This window comes from Symphodus melops, assembly GCF_947650265.1.
Source record: "Symphodus melops genome assembly, chromosome: 16".
Lineage (NCBI taxonomy): Eukaryota > Metazoa > Chordata > Actinopteri > Labriformes > Labridae > Symphodus > Symphodus melops.
In genome coordinates, this window is record NC_136706.1 from 12,088,088 (window position 1) to 12,111,130 (window position 23,043).

At 38.7% G+C, this 23,043-nt stretch overlaps 1 protein-coding gene across 1 annotated transcript in view; it reads left to right on the plus strand.

Moving 5' to 3' along the window:
* Positions 1–21,524, plus strand: part of LOC306837056 (transmembrane protein 132C) — a 108,938-nt gene extending 87,414 nt beyond the window's left edge. Inside the window, exons 6-10 of the mRNA XM_079364535.1 lie at positions 6,989–7,132; positions 10,158–10,366; positions 12,745–13,054; positions 18,533–18,724; positions 19,188–21,524. Of these exons, the coding sequence (XP_079220661.1) occupies positions 6,989–7,132; positions 10,158–10,366; positions 12,745–13,054; positions 18,533–18,724; positions 19,188–20,261 (1,929 nt within the window). The 3' untranslated portion in view covers positions 20,262–21,524. The remainder of the gene's footprint in view (positions 1–6,988; positions 7,133–10,157; positions 10,367–12,744; positions 13,055–18,532; positions 18,725–19,187) is intronic.
* The last annotated feature ends 1,519 nt before the right edge of the window (positions 21,525–23,043 follow it).

Sequence of the window (23,043 nt, forward strand, 5' to 3'; positions counted from 1 at the left end):
GAAGGACTACTAAGGAATAGAAAGAGAAAACTGCTACCTGTTCCCAACAAGGTAGACAAAAGAAAGACTTTGAAAAGGGATTCATTAGTAAGTTTTAAAAACAGCACATGAAAAGAACATACCAACTGGTGAGAAATTCTAAGGGGAAGTTAGCACACACACACTCTGGTTGTGCTGCACCCATCTGTTGGCTTATTAGAAAAAGAAAGTCAGCGTGACCCCCAAAGCTCTATACAAAACATCCCAAAAGCTGTCAATAGGATTATATTTATTGCCCCTAAAACTAAAACCATTGCAAAACTCAACATTAGCTTCTTCTCATGGTGCAAGAAAATGTTAGCTTATTGTTTCTCTTGATAGATTGAAGTCCCAAAGATAGCAGAATAAGTCAGATATGTGTCCTCTATGGGTAGGAGAAAAAAAAGAGAGAGCGCTCCTCATATCTGTTATTTTACACAGCACCATCATAGCCTTAGCACTTGGCTAGCTGTAACCAAACAGGCTGCCATCAATCACACGTTCACCCTGTCAGAAACTGTATTTGCAAAATGTCCTGGCAGAGCATTAATAGGCTGTGCAGGAAGGGTATCCACCAGCATGCTAAGTGCCCTCAAGGCAGCATCAGACATCTGCATCATGTAGCCACAATGCCCTTTATAGCTAAAAAAAAGAGCAATCTACTGACAGGCTTCTAATTTACTTTGCACCACTGTTGTTTGTCTTGTTTCCTACAGCGAGAAAATAAGGGAGCAATTGAATAAAATGTATTTAAACCCAAAACGCTTATTTATTTTGTCCAACTTTCTTAGCCGAAGCGTATGCCTGCATCAAAGCCAGCCTGTGTCTTCAGTTTTGATGAGTCCCTTTGGACCAATCAATTCAAGGAAATGCTGTTTTCTAAATGATCTCAACCACTTTGATATATATCTTGCATCCTGCCAGTTGCGACAAATTGCGATATAAATTACTGTCTCAACCAATCAATTATTTGTTGTTTATTATAACTCCTTTAATATGTGCTGGAGATGGACAGTATACCGAAATAATGTCAAACGATTGTCATGGGGCACCACGCTCTTAAAACGTGTTTTTGAGTAGATGGACATGATCATGAAGATAGTAATGCAGGACTAATTTTGAAGTCCCAGGATTGTGTACATACATAAAAAAAATGCATCTGATTCAACTCAGATGCACTCCATTGTTACAATAAAGCAATTTTCATCCAGTCGTTTGAAAAAACAAATGCTAAGAAGGAACAACTTAAAAGATTCCTTTTGTTGAATCAGTGAGTGACTCTGAAAAAGGGTAGCTTTTTTAGGGCAGCAACCTCAATTCAATTAGATTCAATTAAAAAATATATATTTGTCCCCGGGAGGCAATTCAAGGGCACACAGAGCAGCAAATGAACGACAGTGCAACTATGCTAAAGCATTTAACCAAGATAAGAGTCAACAAAGAACAAAGTGTCAAAGAAGAATAAGTGTCAAGAGTGTTAGTACAAATTTAGAATACAAAATGACAAAGTTAGATACAATGAAGAGCAGAGAGTAAAGTGTCTCAGTCTCAAAGTCCACTCCCCAGGTTTGTGTTTCAGAAAGAACCGTGACTAAAGTACTATACATGTGTTGATCCTTAGAAGGGACTTCAGAATAGGGCTCAGAGGTTTTCTGGTGATGCTGTAGCCATAGGTTACCTTCATTGAGGGGCTATGTCAATAGAAACAGTCCACCTACAATTACATAGACTGATATTACAATTGGGTTGCAAAAGAGAAATGGATGTAACTTGTATGTAGATGTTTGGAAAAAAAAAGTGACAAGGTCAAATGACTCATCCTTCATTACATCATCCACCACTTTCTAAGTCTATTTAATGTGTGCCAAGGTGAGTGTACAGGCCAAAGTGCCTCTACAGTAAGTGGGGTTGAGTGTCTGTTTTACTGTGGGGGACAGTTTGCTAGTGTGGTTTCGGTCCACTTGTCCCTGTATGGATAATTTTTATTCCATATAAATGATTTCTGTCCAGATGGAATAGTCCTATTTTGAGAATGATAGTTCTCAAAAAGTTGTGTGGACTTACTTTTTAGACAGTATTCATCACCATTAGAACCAAAGCCTAGGTGTGTTTAAGCTTTTCTGGGGGCATGTTTACCCAACATCATATATCAAAATATTTTTGTTTCTTTAATTAGTATAATTAGTTATTCATCTCATCTGCATCTCTCTCTCTCTATAGATAAATATAGTTAAAATGGAACAAATTCTAGCTTTCATTCAGTAGAAGTGAACATTTCATCCACTGCAGTTGCTCTGCAGGTCGTGACGCATAGGAGTCTCTTCACGTCTTAAGTTCAGTGTTGCAAAGAAAGTGCAACACTGTCTGAAAATAATAACACACATACTGTATGCATGTCCAACATCTCTCTCTGCTGACTCAGAATCTGGGACGCTGCGTCTATGCATGTCAGTCAGGCTTTACTTTGATGCTAAGCCTGTCCATTCGGTAAATTGTTGTTTGTTATTTTTTGCTAGCTTTCCTTCCCTCCAACTCCACTCAATCAGCCTGGTTCAGGATTTTTTTTAATTTTTATTTTGGCATTGAGGGTCAGAGTCCAGCACAGAGCAGCTAAGCTGGCTTGTTCTAATTAAATGGCCTCTCAGAGCAGAGGGGGATATTGTTCTGTGTCCTCGTCCAAGCAGACCGATTCACCTCCGCTGACTTTAGCATTTATTCGCCCAATGTTTAAGAGTGGAAAAGTAACAGAGGGTTAATATTTAATCTCTAAACGATTTCAAAGATCACAGTCCACAAATTCAACAAAACAATCCAAATATATATAGGGAAACCAGCGTATGTAATAGATCGATATCTAATTAATGAGGAAAGAATAAATCACTGCTGCTCTCAATTCAAGAATCAATAATGGTATTTCTTACTCCTGGTCATTGTAGCGTTCCACCAAACTACCCACGACTCTTTATTTGCTAATAATGCAATTGTACTTGCTTTGCTAATTTAAAAAAAAAATAAAAAAGTAGAGACACTAACTTTTTCAGCTTATTTGATTCATAATAGGTTGATATAATACTCTATTTTTTAGAACGCTTAAGCATGGGTGCAAAATAAAAAACAGCATCTCTGCAAATCATATGTTCAGTGGTGCAGTGTCTCTTCCTTAAAGGACTGATATCTTCATCTAATTCTTTATCTAAAGTAAAAAAAAAATAAAATAAAGTAAAATGAATGAATCCCATGAACATAGCTCTCCCCTGCTGTTGTTTTAGTATGTCTGAGAAAAAAAAAAGAGAAAGAAAATAAAAAGAAAGAAAGAAAATATGTATTCTGCTGCCCTCGCTTGCATTTGATCACCGAGGCTGAGAGATGTTCACATTTTGGTGAATGGTGGATGGAGAGTGTAAGTCCTGTAGGAGGAAAACATTTTTTTTTATTGATAATTGATATGAACTGAAAAGCTGCAAGTGCTTCAGTGGCAATATAAACCACTCACAGAAGTGCTGTAAGCTAGAACACAGCAAAGGACCTGTGAGTTTACTGTCAGTCAGAGCTGGTTAGTGAAGAGTTGAGCTGTGGCTCTCTGTGGTTCACTGACAGCTTTTGGGTCAGTGAATTATAAATTGCTGACCAGGGTTAAAACGTGTCAAGGGGCTTGATCTAAGCTTATTGCAGGTATGTTCTTTGCCTTCTTCTTTTCACTCTTTGAATAGAAGCTGGAGTACTGTACCTTCTATCTGGTTCAATATGCACTGTAGTAATGGGCCTATTATACACAGATCATGATGTGCCTTTGGCTGTGCGCTTTGTGCCTGGATATCAGTCATACATTCAATTAGATAAAATTATAAAATAGGGTTGACATTATACTCTAGTTAACTCCACCATGATCAAAGTTTCAATCATTTTCATTTTCATCTCATCCTGTGACACATCCTGTTACCAAAGGATCCAGCAATAAGCCACTAAGAGTCTTGGCTAATTCACAAAGCCTGAATACTAAGAGTTGCCCCTATTCATACAAGAACATTTTTAGAATCATAACATAGTTTGTAAAGATAAAAGTTATATCACAAGGCTTCTTCGAGCTGGTAAGGTGTAACACTGTTAGGAGAAGTAGGACTTCTCACAGGCTCTCTCAAGCTGAGGAGAAACAAAAAAAACTGTTCTTCAAACATTATATGAAGAATATTCTTATTGAATCATAGTTGGTCTGAAAAGACAAAAACTATTCATGCAGACTTTTCAATCCATCTCCAACTGTTTTCAGAGCAAAGTGAAACATTTAGTTGAGTGCCTATACATGTGGTCAGCTCCATAGGTGCATCCAATCACTAATTTAGAATCACGTGATAATGAAGCATTGCATAAATGAGACGGCGTAAAAGACACAAGTAGAGATGATCTGTCTGTCTATTAGCACGTTTGTTGCTATGCAACGGCAATGACACATCATGGTGCAGATAATAGCGGATGGAAGGCTGGCATAGTTAAAAGACAGTATACTCAGGGCGGTCAGAGGTTTGTGTCCATCCTTGGGATGGAGACATTGAAATGAACTAACTTTTCTCTAAATTGTGCTTCCTCCGGATGTCTGCTCTACCTTATCATTCATCCACAACCATATCAGCACAAACGTACTCCGCCGCCGTACCAAGACTACACACAGAGAAGCATAATGGCCTTTTATCGATCCCTCCTATTCTTTTGCTCTCTATACACTGCACTGAAATGAGAGGTTGTTGCTATGGGAGGAGAGAAACCTTTTTTTTTGTTTTTGCTGGACAAAAGGGGTGTGTATCACAGTTGGTTTGTCTCAGTGCATATGAACCATATTAGTGAGTGTGTGTGCTAAGAGCCTTTTGAAATGTGTTTATCTACAGCTGTGTACAAATAGGCCCCATTAATAGAACACTGAGCCCTTCATAACACCAGGAGGGTATTAGTCAGGAGGATGTAGGTAGAGTAGGAAGAGTTCATGGGGAAAAAAAGGACTCACATTTTGTGTGCTTTGTTCCTCACTCCAGCTAGCTCGCTAAATTTGTCTTAGTTACGGTCAGTAGTCTGTGTACTTGTAATAGTGCATTATATCTAAGCTTGTTAAAAAAAAAATCATGTTTTTTGTGGAACAAACATTTTCCTTAATGTCTGGTGAAGCTCATGAATTCCTCTCTAATCATCCAGTATTAATGACTCCTTAGCGGAAACAACAAAAAACATTTTTTAAAGGTGCTTATAGGCCACTAGAGACTTTAGATTATGCAGAGGAAAAATCTATTGTTGTTCACAAAGAAAGGGTAAAACAGTTGATATGAAGCTCTTAGAGGACTTTCAGCATTGGCTTTTTAGCAAAATACTTGTTTTAATGTTCTTAAAAAAAATAAAAAAGCGTTCATATCTAAGTGGAAAAGAAGTGTTGCAGACAAAGTTTAGCATTGTTTATATATATATATATATATATATATATATAAAAACAATGATAAACATTGTGATCATTTGAGTGAAAGCAACGTAAATAAGAATGTTTAAACAACAAATCTGTAACAAAAGCATAAAAAACACCAAAATAAACCTTAAAAAAAACAAAAAAAAAACGCTTGTTGAGTGGAATCACATGCCAGCTTTCAAGGTCAATGTGTAAATTCATTGTCTTTTTCAAGTTAGACTATCTGAAATTTATCAGATGAATTTGCAAAAAAGAACCCTGAATTAAAGTCATAGATTTAGATAGTAACACTGCCTGTGTCAGAGCATGGCAACGGTTTGATTTAGTCCTCTCACATTGATTCTGTTCTGCTCTGTGTCCACTTTCTTTTTTACGTCTTTTTTTACAAGCAAAGAAAAGAGCCTATAGACCCTGCTGTTGTCTGTCATCACTCTGCTGTGTCACTGGCGACACAGGGATTAAGACAAATTTTTATAAGAGTAACACAGTGTAACCATTCTTGGTAAAATCTCCCCCCTGCAGATGTCAAAGACAGCTTTCAGAAAACTGAAGAACATGATGTGTGAGAGGGACGAGGCAGAGGAGACCTCTTAACAGGCTTTGAATTCTTCATGTACTTTTGAGCTGTATGATGCATCGCTTTTAATACAAGGAGCACAAGGATGAAGAAACTAAGCAAACAGAGGGGCAATAGTGGTGATGAACAAAGAGCTGTCTGGAGACAAACTTCCCTTTGTCTTTCAAAGGTTTAGGCCTCTTCACAGTCTTTTATTGAACCAAGCTGTGATGTGCAGGATCCTCTGCTATCACATCTCGTCTGGAGAAGCAGCTTTTGTGAGCGCTCAAGGATTACCAGACGTTGTCCTAATTGATTTTTTAATCTTCTTCCTGTTCCTGTAGCCTTTTGTTCACAAGTGTTCCTTGTGAAATATCTTGAATCTTTATATTTTGTCACACAATATTACCGTCCAAGTCTTTCTAAGAACTTGAGAAAGTATATACGAGAGTCATGACTGTCTACAATGAGTGTGGCACCCGAGTCCCGCTGTCTGTTTCTCTGCCTGAGCCGTATCAGCATTGTGTTCAGGCAGGCGGGATGGCTCATCGCCTTGCATATAAAAGTGGTTTAATTGAGTCTGGGGAAAAAGAGGAATAACATGCTGTGCTCACTGCTTATTTGAATGTCATGTGAATGTTTGGATCTTACAGATTGTTGCTTGTACCCTCATCCTCTGAGTTCCCTGTCTGATCTGGGAGAAAGAAAAACTTAAACTTAAAATCTTAAATAAAAACCTTACAGTAAAAAGCCACAGAGCTGCAGCAGTGTTTTATTCTTAGTGCAGTAACACTTCGGAAAAGCGCTTCCAAGCTTTTCTGCCTGAAAAAAAAAAATGCTAGGTAGACTCTGGGCCTAATATAACATTGTGTGGATATTGAAATGAAACCCAAAATTTCACAAAAAAACATTTTTCATTTTTCCCAACAATCAACTAATACTGCTTTTTGTCTTTGTGTTTTCTCTTGTAGGACACAGAAATCCTCAACACAGCCGTCCTCACTGGGCGTACTGTTGCTGTTCCAGTAAAAGTGGTCACCGTGGGAACAGATGGAGCGGTCTCTGATGTAACCGAGTCAGTGGAGTGCAGGTCAACAGATGAACAGGTTATCAAGGTCAGTAGGAGGTGTTTTGAGCAGCTGCTTTTTACTTTAGCTTGGTCTTTATTGTAGTCTGCTTCATGGTCAGCTTTCTAGTGGTGTGTGGGTGGATGAACAGAATGTACAAACGGTGATTGTAGTGTGGAAGTGGTTTGTAACCATTCATGTAGAAAGCAGGTGCTACATTTCCTCCAGCAAGATAGAGCATGGCATATTTGTTTTTGTTAAAGAGTGAGAGAGAAAGTGAGAACCTTTTCTCAGGTCACAAATCTCAAATCTATAGCCAAGTTCGCCTAATGTAGGAGGGAGGGGGGGAGGATTTATTCAAGCTTCATGCAGCAGGAAGAGAACATTCCCCTCAGCATTTTGCCTTACTTTGCTTATTGTTGTAAGGTATACTGTGTGTCCGGTGGTGCAAACGTGCCTGATTGAAAAAAGAAAATATTCCTGATAATGTTTGACGCACAAAGATTAGCAATCTCAGAGACGGCGTGTTTTTGCATGCTAATTGTTAAGTGCCTGCCTTTGTTTTGGTTTTATATTACAAGGTCATTTACGGTGTCGGTCAATTCTCAACAGTGATTTTGAAACTTTCATAGCACTTACTAATAGAAGAAATCTGAAAAACCAAAAAGGTGCCACGTGGTCCAATTTAACTGATTCCAAATCCTTAACATATATCAACTTTCTCGGAGGTGATTTCACTCGACTTTCTGGTGATTTATCTCCAACCTTATTGAATGATGTTACACAGTTTGTTGCTACTCCAAAAATGATGAGGCATAATCATTTTAAGAGTGTTTGCCCTTCAACATGTCCCCCCCCCCAAAAAAAAAGAAGCAAGAGAAAAAGTGACTGATTTAATAGACTCTTCCTAATTGTATGTATGAGAGAAAATATTATAGATGCCAGTGTGTATTATACAGAGCAGCCAGATAGTTTGTTTTCCTGTTATGAACATGAATATCAGAGAGAAAAGAAGAGGGAGATCTCTCAAAGGGTTTAATTATCCGCTGAAGTAGCGCCACACAGTGTGACGCTGACCTCTGTGGCACACCCGTACGTCTGGTTTGAGGGGAAAAAAATAAAAGATGAAGCACCACTGGACTGGGCAGAAAATCTGGCTCAGGAATTTTTGGCTCAAAATCGTTCGAACGTAGAATTGTTGTACAGCATCCATGTGTTTGGCTCAATTTGTAGTGACTTGGCTTGGGTACTGGAGTGTTGTCGGTTCGAGTCCCAGTGCAGACAAAAATATGGAACACCCGAACAGCTCTAGCATGCTCCAAATACATAACTACACATATCAATAGTCCAAATGTATTACATTAGACAGAGCTTTCCCTCCACACTTTCTAGCGTTGATGCCAAGGGGACACAGAACCTTCAGTGTTTAGCTAGCTCCGCATCCGTCTTCAAATCTTTCCGTGTTCGAACTTTTACATTTTTTCTAAATGTTCCCCAACATTTATCCTAGTTTTCCCATGTTTCTACGTTGTTGAACTTATGCAAACATTTTCAGCAAGAATCGGTTACATCTGAACCCATTCGCTTGCCTGCAAGATCTGTTGGTTTGCCATTTGCATGGCAAACACAGGGGTGTCCAAATAGAGCTGTGTGGAGTTGCCTTAAAACGCCCGACCTTCTCTGGTCTCTCGGCCAGAATATCATTAACTCTGACGCTTGGCATCATTACAGCCGTACTCTGCTTCTATGATACACACCTGATCATCCTGCTGTCTGCCTGGCAGTGTCACACACATCTCCACCTGTGGCTTTATGACAGTGGTCTGCTGCAGGAACTGCTAGGAGAGATATCCTTTTTTTCCCCTCGATCTTGAAATGACACATGATGGTAAGGTCCATTCTGCAGCACCTTACCGTCCACCTACTATCCATCCATTATCTTTCATTTTACACGCCTTCTGGGTCACGGGGGCTAAAGTCCATCTTAGTTTTCAGAGCGGTCGAGAGGCCTGGAAACGTTTACATAAACTATTCGAACCCCGAAAAAATATTTGTACGGACTTTTTACATTTTAGACAACAAGGATGATATTGATCCTGTCGAGCTCTCAAAATGACTTTAATAATGATGGGTGGATTTAAGTTTCTCTCGATTTTATTAACAGCAGCTCGATCATAGATTGCCATTTGATCTCTAGAACTGCATGATAATTTGAACAAAAAGTTAAATCTTCTATCTATCTTCTATCGTCTCATTAGAGGAAGACTGAACATGTAAGGGGGAACGGTAATAATTTAGTAGACCGAGGCTGAGAGAGTGAGGAGTGTAAGAGGAAAAGGAGAGTGAAAGGGAGGAGGAGGAGGAGGGGGAAAGAATTGACAGACACCAAGCTGTCAGTTTAGTTTTTTAGAGATCGGAGCTGGTTTTGACATCATATGGGAGTATGCTGCCAAGTTCTATGCAAAGACATGGAGACAGATGACAGTCTTCATGTGGCTGGTTTGTTCTGAAGTAGCAGCTGACAGTACGGAGAACGTTAGCTGAAATTACTGCTCGTGCCAATCTTCTTGGTGTTTGAGACTAAAATGAATTGAAATTAATACAAACGAAACTTCATGAGATTGTTGAAAGTTGTAGTCTCTCAGGGAGATCAACCATTTGATGAAGAGATTATGATTCTTAGACTAGAATGAAACACACTTCTGATGTTCATAGTCATTTAGAAAGGCTTCAGAGGAACCTCAGTCACGGATTGGATCGGTACTCTATTCAGCGAGTTGTTACTCAACTCCAAAGTCACTCTACTTATGCACCAATTATCCTGCCTCATCACACAATAGACACACACAGAAGAACTAACACCAGAAGATTCGGTGAAGGACTACCAAGTGTTTCTACCCACCAGCATTTTGGGAAAGGCTTTAAAATATTGCCTCAAAATTAACTGAAATTAACATTCGTAGTTGCAGTTTCCTTGTCTTAAACATTTAATCTCGAAGACTCAGTTTCTTCTTTTTGTATCACTCTCTGCTCTAATCCTGGTCCATCTCTTGGGTTTTCCTTTTTTCTCCAGGTGTCAGAGCGATGCGACTACGTGTACGTCAATGGAAAGGAGTCGAGAGGGAAAAGCCGAGTGATGCTCAACTTTACGTACAGTTTTCTGAGTGCTCAGTTGGAGATGAGCGTATGGATGCCTCTCCTGCCATTGTTAATCGACGTAGCCGACCCCGAGCTCAGCCAGATAAAGGGCTGGAGAGTCCCTGTTAATGTGGGCAACAGAAGGTATTTCTATCACTGCATATTTCTGCGATGTGTCATTGTTAAAATTGTGCCTAGCTTTAATTTATTACCCTGGCACAAGGGAGGACACTATTTAAAGCACACAAAAGTAAATATTTCTTAAACTAGAATAAAACAGTGAATCCACATGCAAATGTTGCCATTACAGGACAAGTTAGCCCTTTTAGAATAGTTCTAGGATATGTTTAAGTTTCTTTATTCTTCATTTTAGTTATTAACCTCTTGGGTTTTTAACAATCCTTGTGAGAGACTTTGAAACCCATTCTTCACTTGGTATAACAAATGGAGGCCTAATAAATTGGCTTTATAGAGTTGAAGCAGCCATACTGTATGAGGCACACAGTGTAGGTGCAGCTGCTGAAGAATTATAATGAGAGTCTCATATTTCATTTAACTATTCCCCCAATATGACTATGTACTTAATGCAGAATAAGAAATGGGTAATAATTTTGAGCGTGGAGAAAATTCCCCCAAGGCTGACGAGTCTGGGAAGTGACACTGAGTCCAATTACAGTATCTGTGAGAAATGTACAAACAATATTCTTCTGCTTATGAAGACACAAATATGCTTATACAAATGTAAAATGCACGCATCAATGTAAGCTGATTGACATACAATTATAGCTATTTTAGTTACTGTAATGTAGTCTGTAAAGCCAATAACAAAGTACAATGTGAAAATGAGCTAAATTTCCCACATGCTCTAATGATTGGACACTTGAGGAGGCTAAGCTAATGTTAGCATCAGTAGTAAAGGTGTAAAGGTGATTTACATGCTAATTTCTCTAAACGTCCATATTTTTTTTTTTTAAATTAACTCCTACAAAAAATGTAATTGAGTGTAATTTCGCCCTATCATCCAACACACAGTGTGGCACTATAAACACTCCCCGTTATCCATGCATGATAACATGGCGATGAAGTCCTGTTTGTAGCGATAAAGAAAGCATATGTGAGGTTTTTTGGCATGTTTATTAAAGAGTAAATTAAATCAGTAAAGTAGGTTTTCTTTTTATGGCATCAGCTTCTCAATGTGCTCAAACCTTGAATGCTCTCAATCACATTCTCCAAAAGCTTATATAGGCCACCTCATTACACTCCAAAACCGCGGCTGACCTGTCACTCACTGTTACAAACATGACCTGACCTCGTGTTTCTGCTGCCAGCCACAAATGTCGCCTCGGTTCAGACTGCCGTCCCTTCCCTGATGTGCAGTATGAGAAGAGGAGTGGGGGGGTGAAGCGAAGCTAGGAACTAAGCCGAGCCGTTGGACCACAATATGTTAACCTGTCAGCCTGTTTTTCAGCCTGACCGGCCATGCCTCATTAAACCTAATGGAAACTGTCACTGTCACTCCCCCCTGCCGAAGGCAGAGCTAAAAACAGTAGGGAAATAAAGGTTAGAGAGAGAAGAACAGGAGGGAGTTGAAAAAGGGATTACAGGAGAAGTCAAGCTGGAAATGTGAGAAATATGGACTGAGACAGAAAAATGACCATGACAAAGCTCAGGGGAACAACACAGAGCGGGCTAAGGAAGTTAAAGAGCATGGATCAATTTACTGTAAAATGTGTTGTAGCCATATTTTTCTTCTCTTCTCCATTAACACAGTAGACCCTAAAGAAAGACCCAGAGTCTTGACAACATTTTAGCCTTGCTGTTGCTCCTGTTTTTTTTTTTGTTCATCAAATGTTCAGCTGAACTTGTATCGAACACTTAGGTGGCAAATCTTCAGTGTCTGGATGTCTGGTACGATCCACTGGAGCACATCTGTACACATTCTTAACACTATTCCTACAATTACCCCAATTGAAAGGTTGTCTCCTCCTCATTTACCCTAATAAGCGTCTTTTCATGTGGTAAAGAACCATATAATACATTGAAGGAAACAAACTGAACAAATGTGTCACATAATTACCAGGTTTGCAGATAATCACTTTTTTTATCCTGAGTGGCTGTACAGTATCTAAACAGTGTTTGCCATTGGTTATATAAATAGCAGGCATACACAAAATATCAGTTGCTCTTCAAAAAAAGAAAAAAAAAGCAAGCAAAGCAGCAGTTTGTCTCTGCAAGCTGTTTTTAATGGATTTTTTAAAACACTGGGAGCCTGTGACTTTCAGGAGGTCAGAGAAAACTGCAGATCAACCGACAGTAGAGGCTTCAGACTTCATGGGCATTCTTGGTAATAAGAAAAAAGTAAATTACATATATTGTGAGATGAAAAGTACACTTACACCAGTAATAGTCGTCTAAGGAAAATCCTGAAGTAAAGTACAGTGTAAAATTCTCTAGGTTTTTTGTTATTGGTCCAGGCTTTTACTCCGGTTCTACATCAGCACATATTTTTCCATTTCTTGCAGGTATGAGCGGGTTACTGATGACAAAGATGGAGAAGATGCAGCGGAGGCAAGGATGGACAACGGCTGTGTGGCTCAGTATCAGAGCACCGCCTTGCGTGTCCTCACACACTTTGTGGTGGATACAGGAGAAGTTAGAGGAGCAGCGGAGGAGGACGGGCTGGGCCAGCAGAACTTCCTCCTGGGTAGTGACTGGCAGGTGGAGGTGACACAGCTGGTCAAGGATTCTCTGAGGATGGCCGACCCAAAGGTTGCACAACTGCTGGATGGTCAAGTTGTGATCGGAGTGAGCGCTGGAAGCACCAAACTGCAGGTTAAATGAATGTTTGTTTTGGTAATTTGATAGGAACTTTCAAGTCATTCTTTAGTCTGACACTTGACTAGTGTTACATACAGTATATGTCACTGCTAAATTAGCCGGTTAGAATATAATTGACCAGTTGATACCTACCATAAAATTTTAAATAAAAGTCCATCCCATCGGACATGCGGCGCTTTTCTTCTCAGCCAACAAACGCTTCTTACGCACACTCCCAAGCGGACAGCCTGTTCTTTTCTGCCCAGAAAAGATGCAAGGTACACACAGGGCTTCACATAGACATACAACCATAGTGCATTGGAACCACTGCTTGAAGCAAACATTAAATGTGGTAAAATAAGCTTCAAACAACGAAAGACATTCTGATATAATGCATATTATTTAAAAAGGAACCTTTTAAAACTCTTGAGATCTTATAAAGTAACTATTACATCAATAAAATTAACATTAAAAAGACAAATTACAGGATGTAGTGGATACATTAAAACAACATTCATTACTTTTTATATTAACAGGGGTTTCTGTCTCTTTCCCCCATGTTGCAGCAGGTTTGTAAGGAGGGATGGGGCCATCTATACTAAGAAGGATCAAATTCATGAATGTTGCAGTTTCTGTTTGCATTTCCCTTCACGTGTTGTCTTCTGACTCTACTACAAAGTACAAAAACATCACTTTTTAAAGTGCTGCCTGAAAAACTCCAATTGGGTTGATTATCTAACCAGCTAGAGGGGAAAAAAACCCTGACCTACTGGAATGTTTATAAATGGAAATCTGATTTAACAGTTGCAATGCAGATATCATGAGCAAGAGTAATATTTTGGAAACAGCTGAGAAAGATGTATCTTATAACCTGAAAGTCAATACTGACAGATGTGTCCTCTTTTTTGTCCAACTTAAGATATATATATATATATATATATATATATATATATATATATATATAAATAAAGAGTCTAAAAGAGTGGAATTTTTAAAAAAAAATCTATATTTCCTGCATCAATGTGCGAATGTGAAAGTGGTCCCTATTGACTCTTGTAGATGCATGAGAACGATCACCCAACCCTCTTTTTCTCTCAAAGCTCTTTTCCACTTCAATTAGGAGTGAAGCGACCAGCATCACTTTGTCGCAAAAAAATGCTCTGATAATCCTCCATGAGCACTATCTGTCAGCAGCAGACAGACAATGAACAAGCTGACAATGTAGCAGAAACCAGGAGATAAAACCCAGACATTAGTTGGGACAAAACGCTCAAAGAAGGGTTGATTTGAAAGTCAATCTTTTAAAGTTTTATTGGGTAAAAAGAATCTTAAATTATAATTTTTTTAGGTCTTTATAGAGCTATCCTGCCTCCAAGTGCCCAAAAAGAAAGATAACTTGAATTATGGGAATACATTTGCCTTTTTAGACACTAAAACAAGTTGAAACACAAACATTTATTAGAACTGTTGCATGAATGGAAAGTATGAGACAAAAAGTCTGGTAGTGTGAAGTGGGAGTGAAGTCAGAAATGAGCTGACTTCATTGCTGCACGGCACAGAAACTTTGACCTGTCGGGAGCTGATAGACAAACATGCTTCTGTGGCATGTCATCTTAAAGACTTCACATCTAAAACCTCACTTGTCTCACTCTTTATGTCCCCAAAACAAACATGCATGCAATCTCACCAACATACAGTTAATGAATCCCCAACATAGAACTTTAAGGCTGCACAGACCACGGGTAGACAACTGATTATAGTCAATAAAAAAAAACACTAGAATATTATCCAATGATACAATCTGGTTTGAGCTCAGGATGGCTTGCCCTGTGTGTCAATCTCAATGAACATCAATTTACATGATGGCATAAAACATGAAAACACATTGTTTAAGCAGCCGGCTGGAAAAAATAATCTCCATTTCTTTGTTATTCATTAAAGAGCTGTGAGCGATCAATTTAGTGAGTGTGTGTAAGAAATCCATCACTGCTTTACTGCTAGTCAGGATATTGTTTGAATGGAAGAAAAAGTGGCTGTAAAGATGTGTGAGCCTGCCTTTTTATCAAAAAGGGAAGAAAAAAACACTCCAAGTCTGAAAATATTGTTCCCTTTGTTATCAGACACTTCCTCAATGCTAATTCTTTAGATTGTTGCAGATGGTATGAATGGAGCCTGGCCCTTAACAAAAAAAGAAAAAAGAAAAAGTATTTAAACTAAAACTCTAACAGTCACACTCGTAGAGAAGCATCAATGGTTTCGTGAACAGCTAATGCTGCATTTTCACTATATCATATAAGAATCCAGCCTTGGTTGGCAAAGTCAGCAAATGATAGTTCAGTTTAAATTAACTGTGTATAATAAATGATCAGCATGTTGTTAATGTATAACTTTACTAGACAATGCATTACAAAATAATATCTTTGCAAGAGATTTGTAATGCTGAAGATCAGTTTTCCAGAGGACATCATCGGGTTCCACTTGGAAAAGAAATTTTGGGGAACTAACAAAACACTTGAACCTTCTATAAAAAGATTCCACTTAAGTGGGCCTTGGGTTTCTTTAGGAGGGCAGACGTACATAGCCTTCCAAAACCATTTATTAACTATCAAAATGATCGACAAAAATAAAATTGGAATCCCAAACAAAAGATAAGTGTAAGTCAAAAAAAAAAAAGATAGGTAATGGAGGAGTCACAGAATCACTAAAAAAACATACAAACAACTGACTTCTTCAGTCTAATAATAAAAAATAAAAACAGACAGCCAACTGATGGTGTTGACTCTCTGGTTACATACAATCATCTGAGCAGGGGAACTTCCACGTCCCTATAAAGCCTTCCTGCCCAGCTGATTGTCATCAGCCGTCAGCTGAGGGAGAACATCACAGGTGCAATCAATAGCTCCTGACGACTAAGGAAACCTGTGACCAAGTTTACTTGATAATTTGTTCATTTCTTTATGTGTGGGCCTTTGGCAGAGAGGGTTTCGCTTGATTGGCTTTATAATTTGATTGCTAATACCGAGTCCACACAAAGGAGGTTTTTCTCCTGTGTTGAAAAACAGAATCCTGTCCACAAATGCTAAGTTGTTAAAGAGCATCTTTGTCCATGAAAACATAAAACCCACTGTATGCCAAGTGAAAAACAATGACTTTGACATGAAAAAAACGTTCTCTCCCTTCCTTTTTCAATGGCCATTTCATTTACAAAGTAGTCCACACAGGTGCCTCTGCCCGTCCACATAGCAGGAGTTAGCGATCGCACTTATATCATGTCAATGAAAGTAGCAGTGATACACAATAATGTCAAATGGAAGATAAACCGGCACACAGTAAGATATTACAAGTCCAGAACTCTGTTTTTCCCTCTACACATAAACACCAGAGTTTCTGGAAATCTTCACCGTGGAAGGAGTTTTTCAAATAGTGTGTTTTCAGTGGCTTGAATCGCAGTTTGTGTGTTTGAAAGTGCAAAACGCCAACGAGAATAAATTCGAAATATTAAATTAATGCATGTAAACAGAGCTCTCGACGCCCTCACTTTGCAGTAAAAATGATCTGATAAACCTCCATGTGTACCACAGTATCTGTCTGCAGCAGACATCCAATGAACAAGCTGATCATGAAGAGGAGAAGAATTCAATATAATAAATATATGTAAACAGTATGGTGGGCGTGGGGGGTAGCCTTATTTTACTTGCCTTTTAACTTGCTTTGCTATTTTATTGTACTGCGCTTTGGTCAGCCTGGTTGTTTTACAGTGCTTAATCAAATAAAGTTGGATTGGATACTTAAATATATTTTTCAGCACACCCTTTTATGTTACATGATTTTTCAGTTTGTCAAAAAAAAAAAAAAAAAAAAACTGTGCTTGGTTTGGGAGAAAGCTTTCAAGCTTAATCCAGAGCAGTCAGCTAAACACTCAAATCAGCTCAAAGAAACACCAGTTATGTGTTGTTAATGTTCCTAAAATCATCGAAACACCATTTCATTATCAACCTCTCCGCTGACCTTTACTTCCTTTTACTGCTGAATTCACGTTGTTTTTGAGGAAAAGCTGAACAAACCTCTTGTCTTTCTTTGTGTAATCGTCTTAGTCACACTAACTGAAAACAGCAACAAAGAAGATGACAGACAAAGGCCTGTCAGTAGAACATGCAAGAAATCCTTGTGGATTTGACAGATGTTCCTTTGAACTTTTGCCAAACTTTCAATATGATGATTTAGAGACATTAACAAACGTTAGTGGAACAAATTACTCAACTCCATTTGGTTTCCATGGTTGAAAGTTGGTGCTTAAATCTAAACCTTTAGCTATGGTATTGGGATTTGGATGTAGCATCTTTCATATGTTAGATTTTCATTGTATAGAAAGTAAGCTTTTATGTTTTAGAACAGTTGCACTGTTGTTATCTGCTGCTCTGTGTGCCCTTGAATGGCCCCCAGGGGACAAATACAGTTTTTTGAATTGAATTGCCACAATGACAGCTCTCATGCTCCTAACTAGCATCACGATGTTGTTCTGAGGCAATGCGTTCCACTCCTCCATAGGTGTCTATCACCCTAATACAACTGCCTCCCTATTCCAAAAGTCACTTAAGTGAAACAAACACCTTATGTATGAAACCCACTGAGGACCTCTCAATATCCCTAACTTATTGTTAGTAATGTATATAGAGTCCTTTTGAAAGAAGTCTACCATACAATCTACAGCATCAGTATAGAACAGAAATCACTCTTCAAGGCAACACAAAGTGTGTAACATAAGTTAAGTGTAACATTATTATCTAATCTCACAAGACAACTCATAGTTGAAGGTTTTGGGGGGAAACAATGGGATAGCCAATCATACTTCTGGACTGGCTCCTGGCCACACGTGATTTCCTCCTTTTATCCACCCCTGGTAAGAGAGGAGACACGCTGCAGACCTTTCTTCACAATCAAACACAAAACCAGAGCAAATTTCATGGAGCCACTTAACTTTACGGGCATGTCTTTGGCTGATTATCATTGGTGCAATAAATGTTGTAAAATGGAACTTAAGATGGAACAGATAGCAGGAGCAAATGATGCACATTTTATGGTGCTATTAACTGCTATGATCCAATCTACGCTGCATCGCCCCTCAGTTCTCTTTTCTATTTGTTTCAATTCACAAACTAGTGGATACATTAAAATGTGTTCACAGGTCATTTCTTCTTTTCTTTTATTTTAAGCCCAACAGGCTGCTGGTGGACTATTAGAGACACCAGAGCTCAGCAGTTTATTCATTCAGCCTAATTACTTCATAAGAATGCATGCAGGCAAGGAGAGTATGCAGCACACTTGTTGCTGACAAATTAGTTAAAAATAGAAACAAGACAACAGTGATCAAACTTCAGATATTTGTTTAACCACGGACAATATTTTTTTTCTCTCTGAGAGCCGTGAGGCCAACAATGTCTTCTTGGATTTTATCGGTGTATCATGATTAACAGGTGTTTGTGTGTGATTCAGGTGGTGTCCCCTCTCACATCTTCAATCCTGGCTGAGAGGAGCATCAAGGTACTGGAGGATAAAGTGAGTGTGACGGAGCTCGGGGTGCAGTTGGTGTCTGGACTCTCTCTGTCTCTGCAGCTCAGCCCAGGAAGCAACAAGGCCATCGTTGCCACCGCAACCACACAAGAAGTCATTCAATCACTCACTCAGGTAAAGATTCAAGAAATCGAAAACATCTTTCAACATGTGTGAGATAAGTCTCGCCTTTACTCTGTTAACTGTTCTGTGCAGTATAGTATCGTCCCAGACATCGATCAGGGTTATTATGGACTCTATGTTATGGGGTACAATTTTTCCTTTGTTAATGTATTTGCACTTGAAATAGTGAAGCCATGTCTTTGATTTGCATATCAAGAGTTCTGTTGTTCTTGTAATTATAATTTCAAAGAAAAGGGCTACTGTTTCTTTCCTTTGAGAGTATGGAATATTTGTCTTTAACAAGAATAGTTTCATATCAAATCTATGTAATTATTTTTCATGAGCATCCCTATTCCTTTGTTTTGTAGTCTCCTCATGCATAAGCTGGAAATGTGCATATTTCTGTCTTTGGAATTAATGTTAGCATTGACTTTGGTTTTGGTACTGATTGCAGTTTGCATGTGTGCATTCTTAGGAGTCACTCATCAGTGCTTGGCTCCAGTTCAGTGATGGTTCCATGACTCCACTAGACAACTACAACCCTGCCCATTTCACGCTAACAGCCACCTCATTGGATGAAAAGGTGGTGGTAGTGCGGCGGAGTGCAACATGGAAGTGGCCTGTCGTTGTTGCCAAAGGTAAAGGTCAGGGCGTACTTCTGCGTGTTGAAATGAGCCAATCAGATGTGTGCCAAAAGGCAAAACGACAAACAATTTTAGCCACTGGAAAGGCAAACATACAGGTAAGGTTTGGTCAGATGGAGGACCAATACAGACAGCCAGCAGACCGGCGAACACGTCCTGATCCTCCATATTATGGTGGATCTATCTCCGACATGGAGACAGGAATATTAAACCGTGGAGTTACTACCATCAGGGGTCATGTTCCTGTGAGACCCAATGGGGGCCGTCAAACGGTGGATAGTGGGGCTAGAGCCCCAAGTGAATTCTCTGAATATCCAAACCAGTCAGAGCTCCCTCGTAGCCACAGCACTAATGAGGACTTCTCACCATCTCGACGAGGTCTGACTGACTTGGAAATTGGTATGTACGCCCTGCTGGGAGTCTTCTGCCTGGCCATCCTGGTTTTTCTCATTAACTGTATCTCTTATGCATACAAGTACCGCAGCAAGCACATATCCTTGGAAGCCCCGGAGGCAATGCCCCATGCCCACGACTGGGTTTGGCTGGGTCAAGAGGAGGGTCTTTGCCTGCAGCAACAGCAGGATGAGCTAGGCTGTACCTTGGAGGAAGGTAGTCAACTACTAAATGGAGGCATACAGCGTGGTAATACTGGTGTTGGTGGCTGCAGTGGGAGGGATCACAGGAATGAGTCACTAAACTCACCAACCACCAAAAGAAAGAGGGTGAAGTTCACCACCTTTTCCAATGTCAAGTCCAGTAATGGATGTCCTGTGATCAGCCCATTAGCACTAGTGCAGACCAGTGAGATAAAATGGGTTTGTCCAGACATCGAGCTTGGGGACTCAAAGGATCTGAGGAACTACATGGAAAAGCTTAACGAAAATGCAATTAAGAACATTGCATAGATGGTACTTCGGGTTTTGAATGGACTAAAGAGACACTCACCTGAATGCCTTCAGAATAAGGAGGGAAAAAGGGTTGGAGGAAGGACAGGATAATAATAATGGAGGTGCATAAAGCAGACTGGGACTTGTTAACCTGAACTTTATCATAACAACAGAAGAGTGAGTTCAGCCTTTGCCGTTTCCACCACAGTTCTCAGAATGGTTAGAGCAATGGACCACAACATGAAATGACACCACAGCAAAGTGATAAAGAGGAGAAAAGTACACTTGATATTGTTTATTAAATGAAATGTATGTTGTTTGTCTTTTATCAATGTTGAGTTTCCTTTTCTATGTGCCATGTAGTTTATTTTAAGTTTCCTTTTTTTTTTAAATCATCACATTTTATTTGTTGTACTTTTTGGTGTTTTGTTGACTTTTCAAGAGATGGTGTGTATAACATGTCAGCAAATATAGATTATATAAGAGATGGGTTTAAGGCAGTTTTGTATTGTATATATATCTACAGAGTTTGATTTGGAGGTTTTGTATGTATAGTACGATTTTGTAAAGTGATGTTTGGTTTAGTTTTATGGTTTGGTTTGTCGTTTAGTTTTCAAGTTTTGTCTCCAAAAACCAGATTCATGCATGATGACATGAAAGAGGACTCACATGTGTGATCTTACTTGAAATTACTTGAAATGAAGGTGTGTAGATATCTAAAACCAATATCTCTGGAGACATGTTGGTTTCATATTTTTGCATTCAATCATCATGGAGTTCATTTTTTTAGCCCGTTTTGGTATATTTCATTATTGGTCAAAAGGGTTTTTTAGTCAATACACAACCCCCCAGATCCAACCCATTTTATTTATGTCATTATTTAAGTAACCCCTTTTTGATTTTGATTCAGTTGCAGAATTCACATGGAGGTTCACTATTTAAAGTGCTGCTATGGTCTGTTCTAACTGTTAAAAAATGCATCCTATTCAACAGAAAACACTAATTACCATCGAGGAAATAATAGACAATCACTGTATTAGCCCAATGTTTGGATTATGTTTACATGAATCAAGTTTGAAATTCTGAATTAAATGGAAAATAGATGGCACATATTATTTTTACCATCCATTTTTTGCATCCAAAGGAGTCAATAGAGTGAGATAACAATCTCACAAACTGTCTGAACTCCTCCCTCCTTTAGTCATATGTCAGTATTAGTTGAATCCATCATTTTCTATTTCTGTTTTACAGTTGGCTGCTGGGCTAATTAAAACTGAAAGTGACTCTTCTCTTTCATGTGGTTGTGTGATTCATTGGGCTGACTCTGTTCTCTTTGTTTGTGTTGTTGTGATCATTTCACAGGTTTAAGTGAGTATGCAGAGACAGTGGCCTTATCAAATATCAAAATGACTCTCCTGTTGTTGACAGTTGTTAAAGCTGTCATCTAAAGCCAGTAAGAAAATCGATTCTACGGCTATCATCCCAACACATTTATGTAAAAAATAGTTGAAAAAAAAGAAGTATTTTGATGAAGAGCTTTGCAAAAAATGGCTTCTTATAGGTGTCATTTGATTTCAGATAAAATCATTTCAGATAAAACCAGTATTATGAGAACTAACAGTAAGAGAAAAAAGATTTTTTTAAAACACATTTTGTATTGCTGTTTCAGAAGAGGCAAGGATAAAGGTAAGCAAAGTGACCCTCCCCATCATCTCCATTAAACAAACTTAAACACACTTTAATTATACCTGCGACTGTCATCTGTGTACCATTATCAGCTCTCTGAAATATTCTGGGTCAACAGACCAGAACCCTAAACATTCTCCATACCTCCCAGACTATTAGTATTCTTCCACTAAATCCCTGACCTTTTCCCTATATAATATTTTTCTGTAATCTTAGTTTGGTTTTATGACATGTGAATGTGGCCTTTCTGGTATAGCCCCCTTACAGTACCTGTGATTCAAGTCAGATGTAATCTGAATCCTTATTGAGTCAAAGCAAAGGACCTGTGCATTAGACCCCACCAGGAAGGTCTAAGGGGTGTAAACGTTTAAGTTGAAATAGGAATACGATAATAGAAATCTGATTGTAGAAGCCTAAAAAATGAGTATTAGTGTCTATTAACTATATAAACTGTTAACTGTGAGTTTTATGATGAACTTCCTTGTAACAACTTATTTGAAGGATTTGTTTTCCTTGTTATTAATAGGTAGTCTGAGTATTTTTCTTTCTAAAGTACCGGTAACAAGCTACACAAGACAGTAACGAGACATTAGAGAGAAGACAACATACACAACCAAACATCAACAAATGCTGTAAGTACAGTACATGAGGATATTGCCTTTGTTTCATTAATTTGCAGGATGTATTATAACTGAAACTGAAATTCAATCTGTAGCTCTTTTACTGCATGTCAGTCCCACTTTTTAATTCTCCCTGATTTCCAACTTTATATACTGTCCCTTTTACTCCAATAAAAGGTATTAAAAAGCCCCCCAAAAATAACAATTCAACAATATTTAACTGACCAAAACTTCAATGCAATGTCATTAGAAATCAACTCAACAACTTAAATTGAGCCTGTCCTCCACCAAATTAAACCCATATTTACGTTTTAGATTCAAGCGACCTCTAGAAGACATAGAAATAACTTTGATCCGTTGAATGTGTGTTCGTCATTGGATGATATTGATATTTGAACCCTAACCATAACCCTCTCCCTCACAGCCGTAGAGACAAACATTAGAAAGATTACAGAAACACTGTACAGACAAAAATTCTTCACCTTCAAACAAAA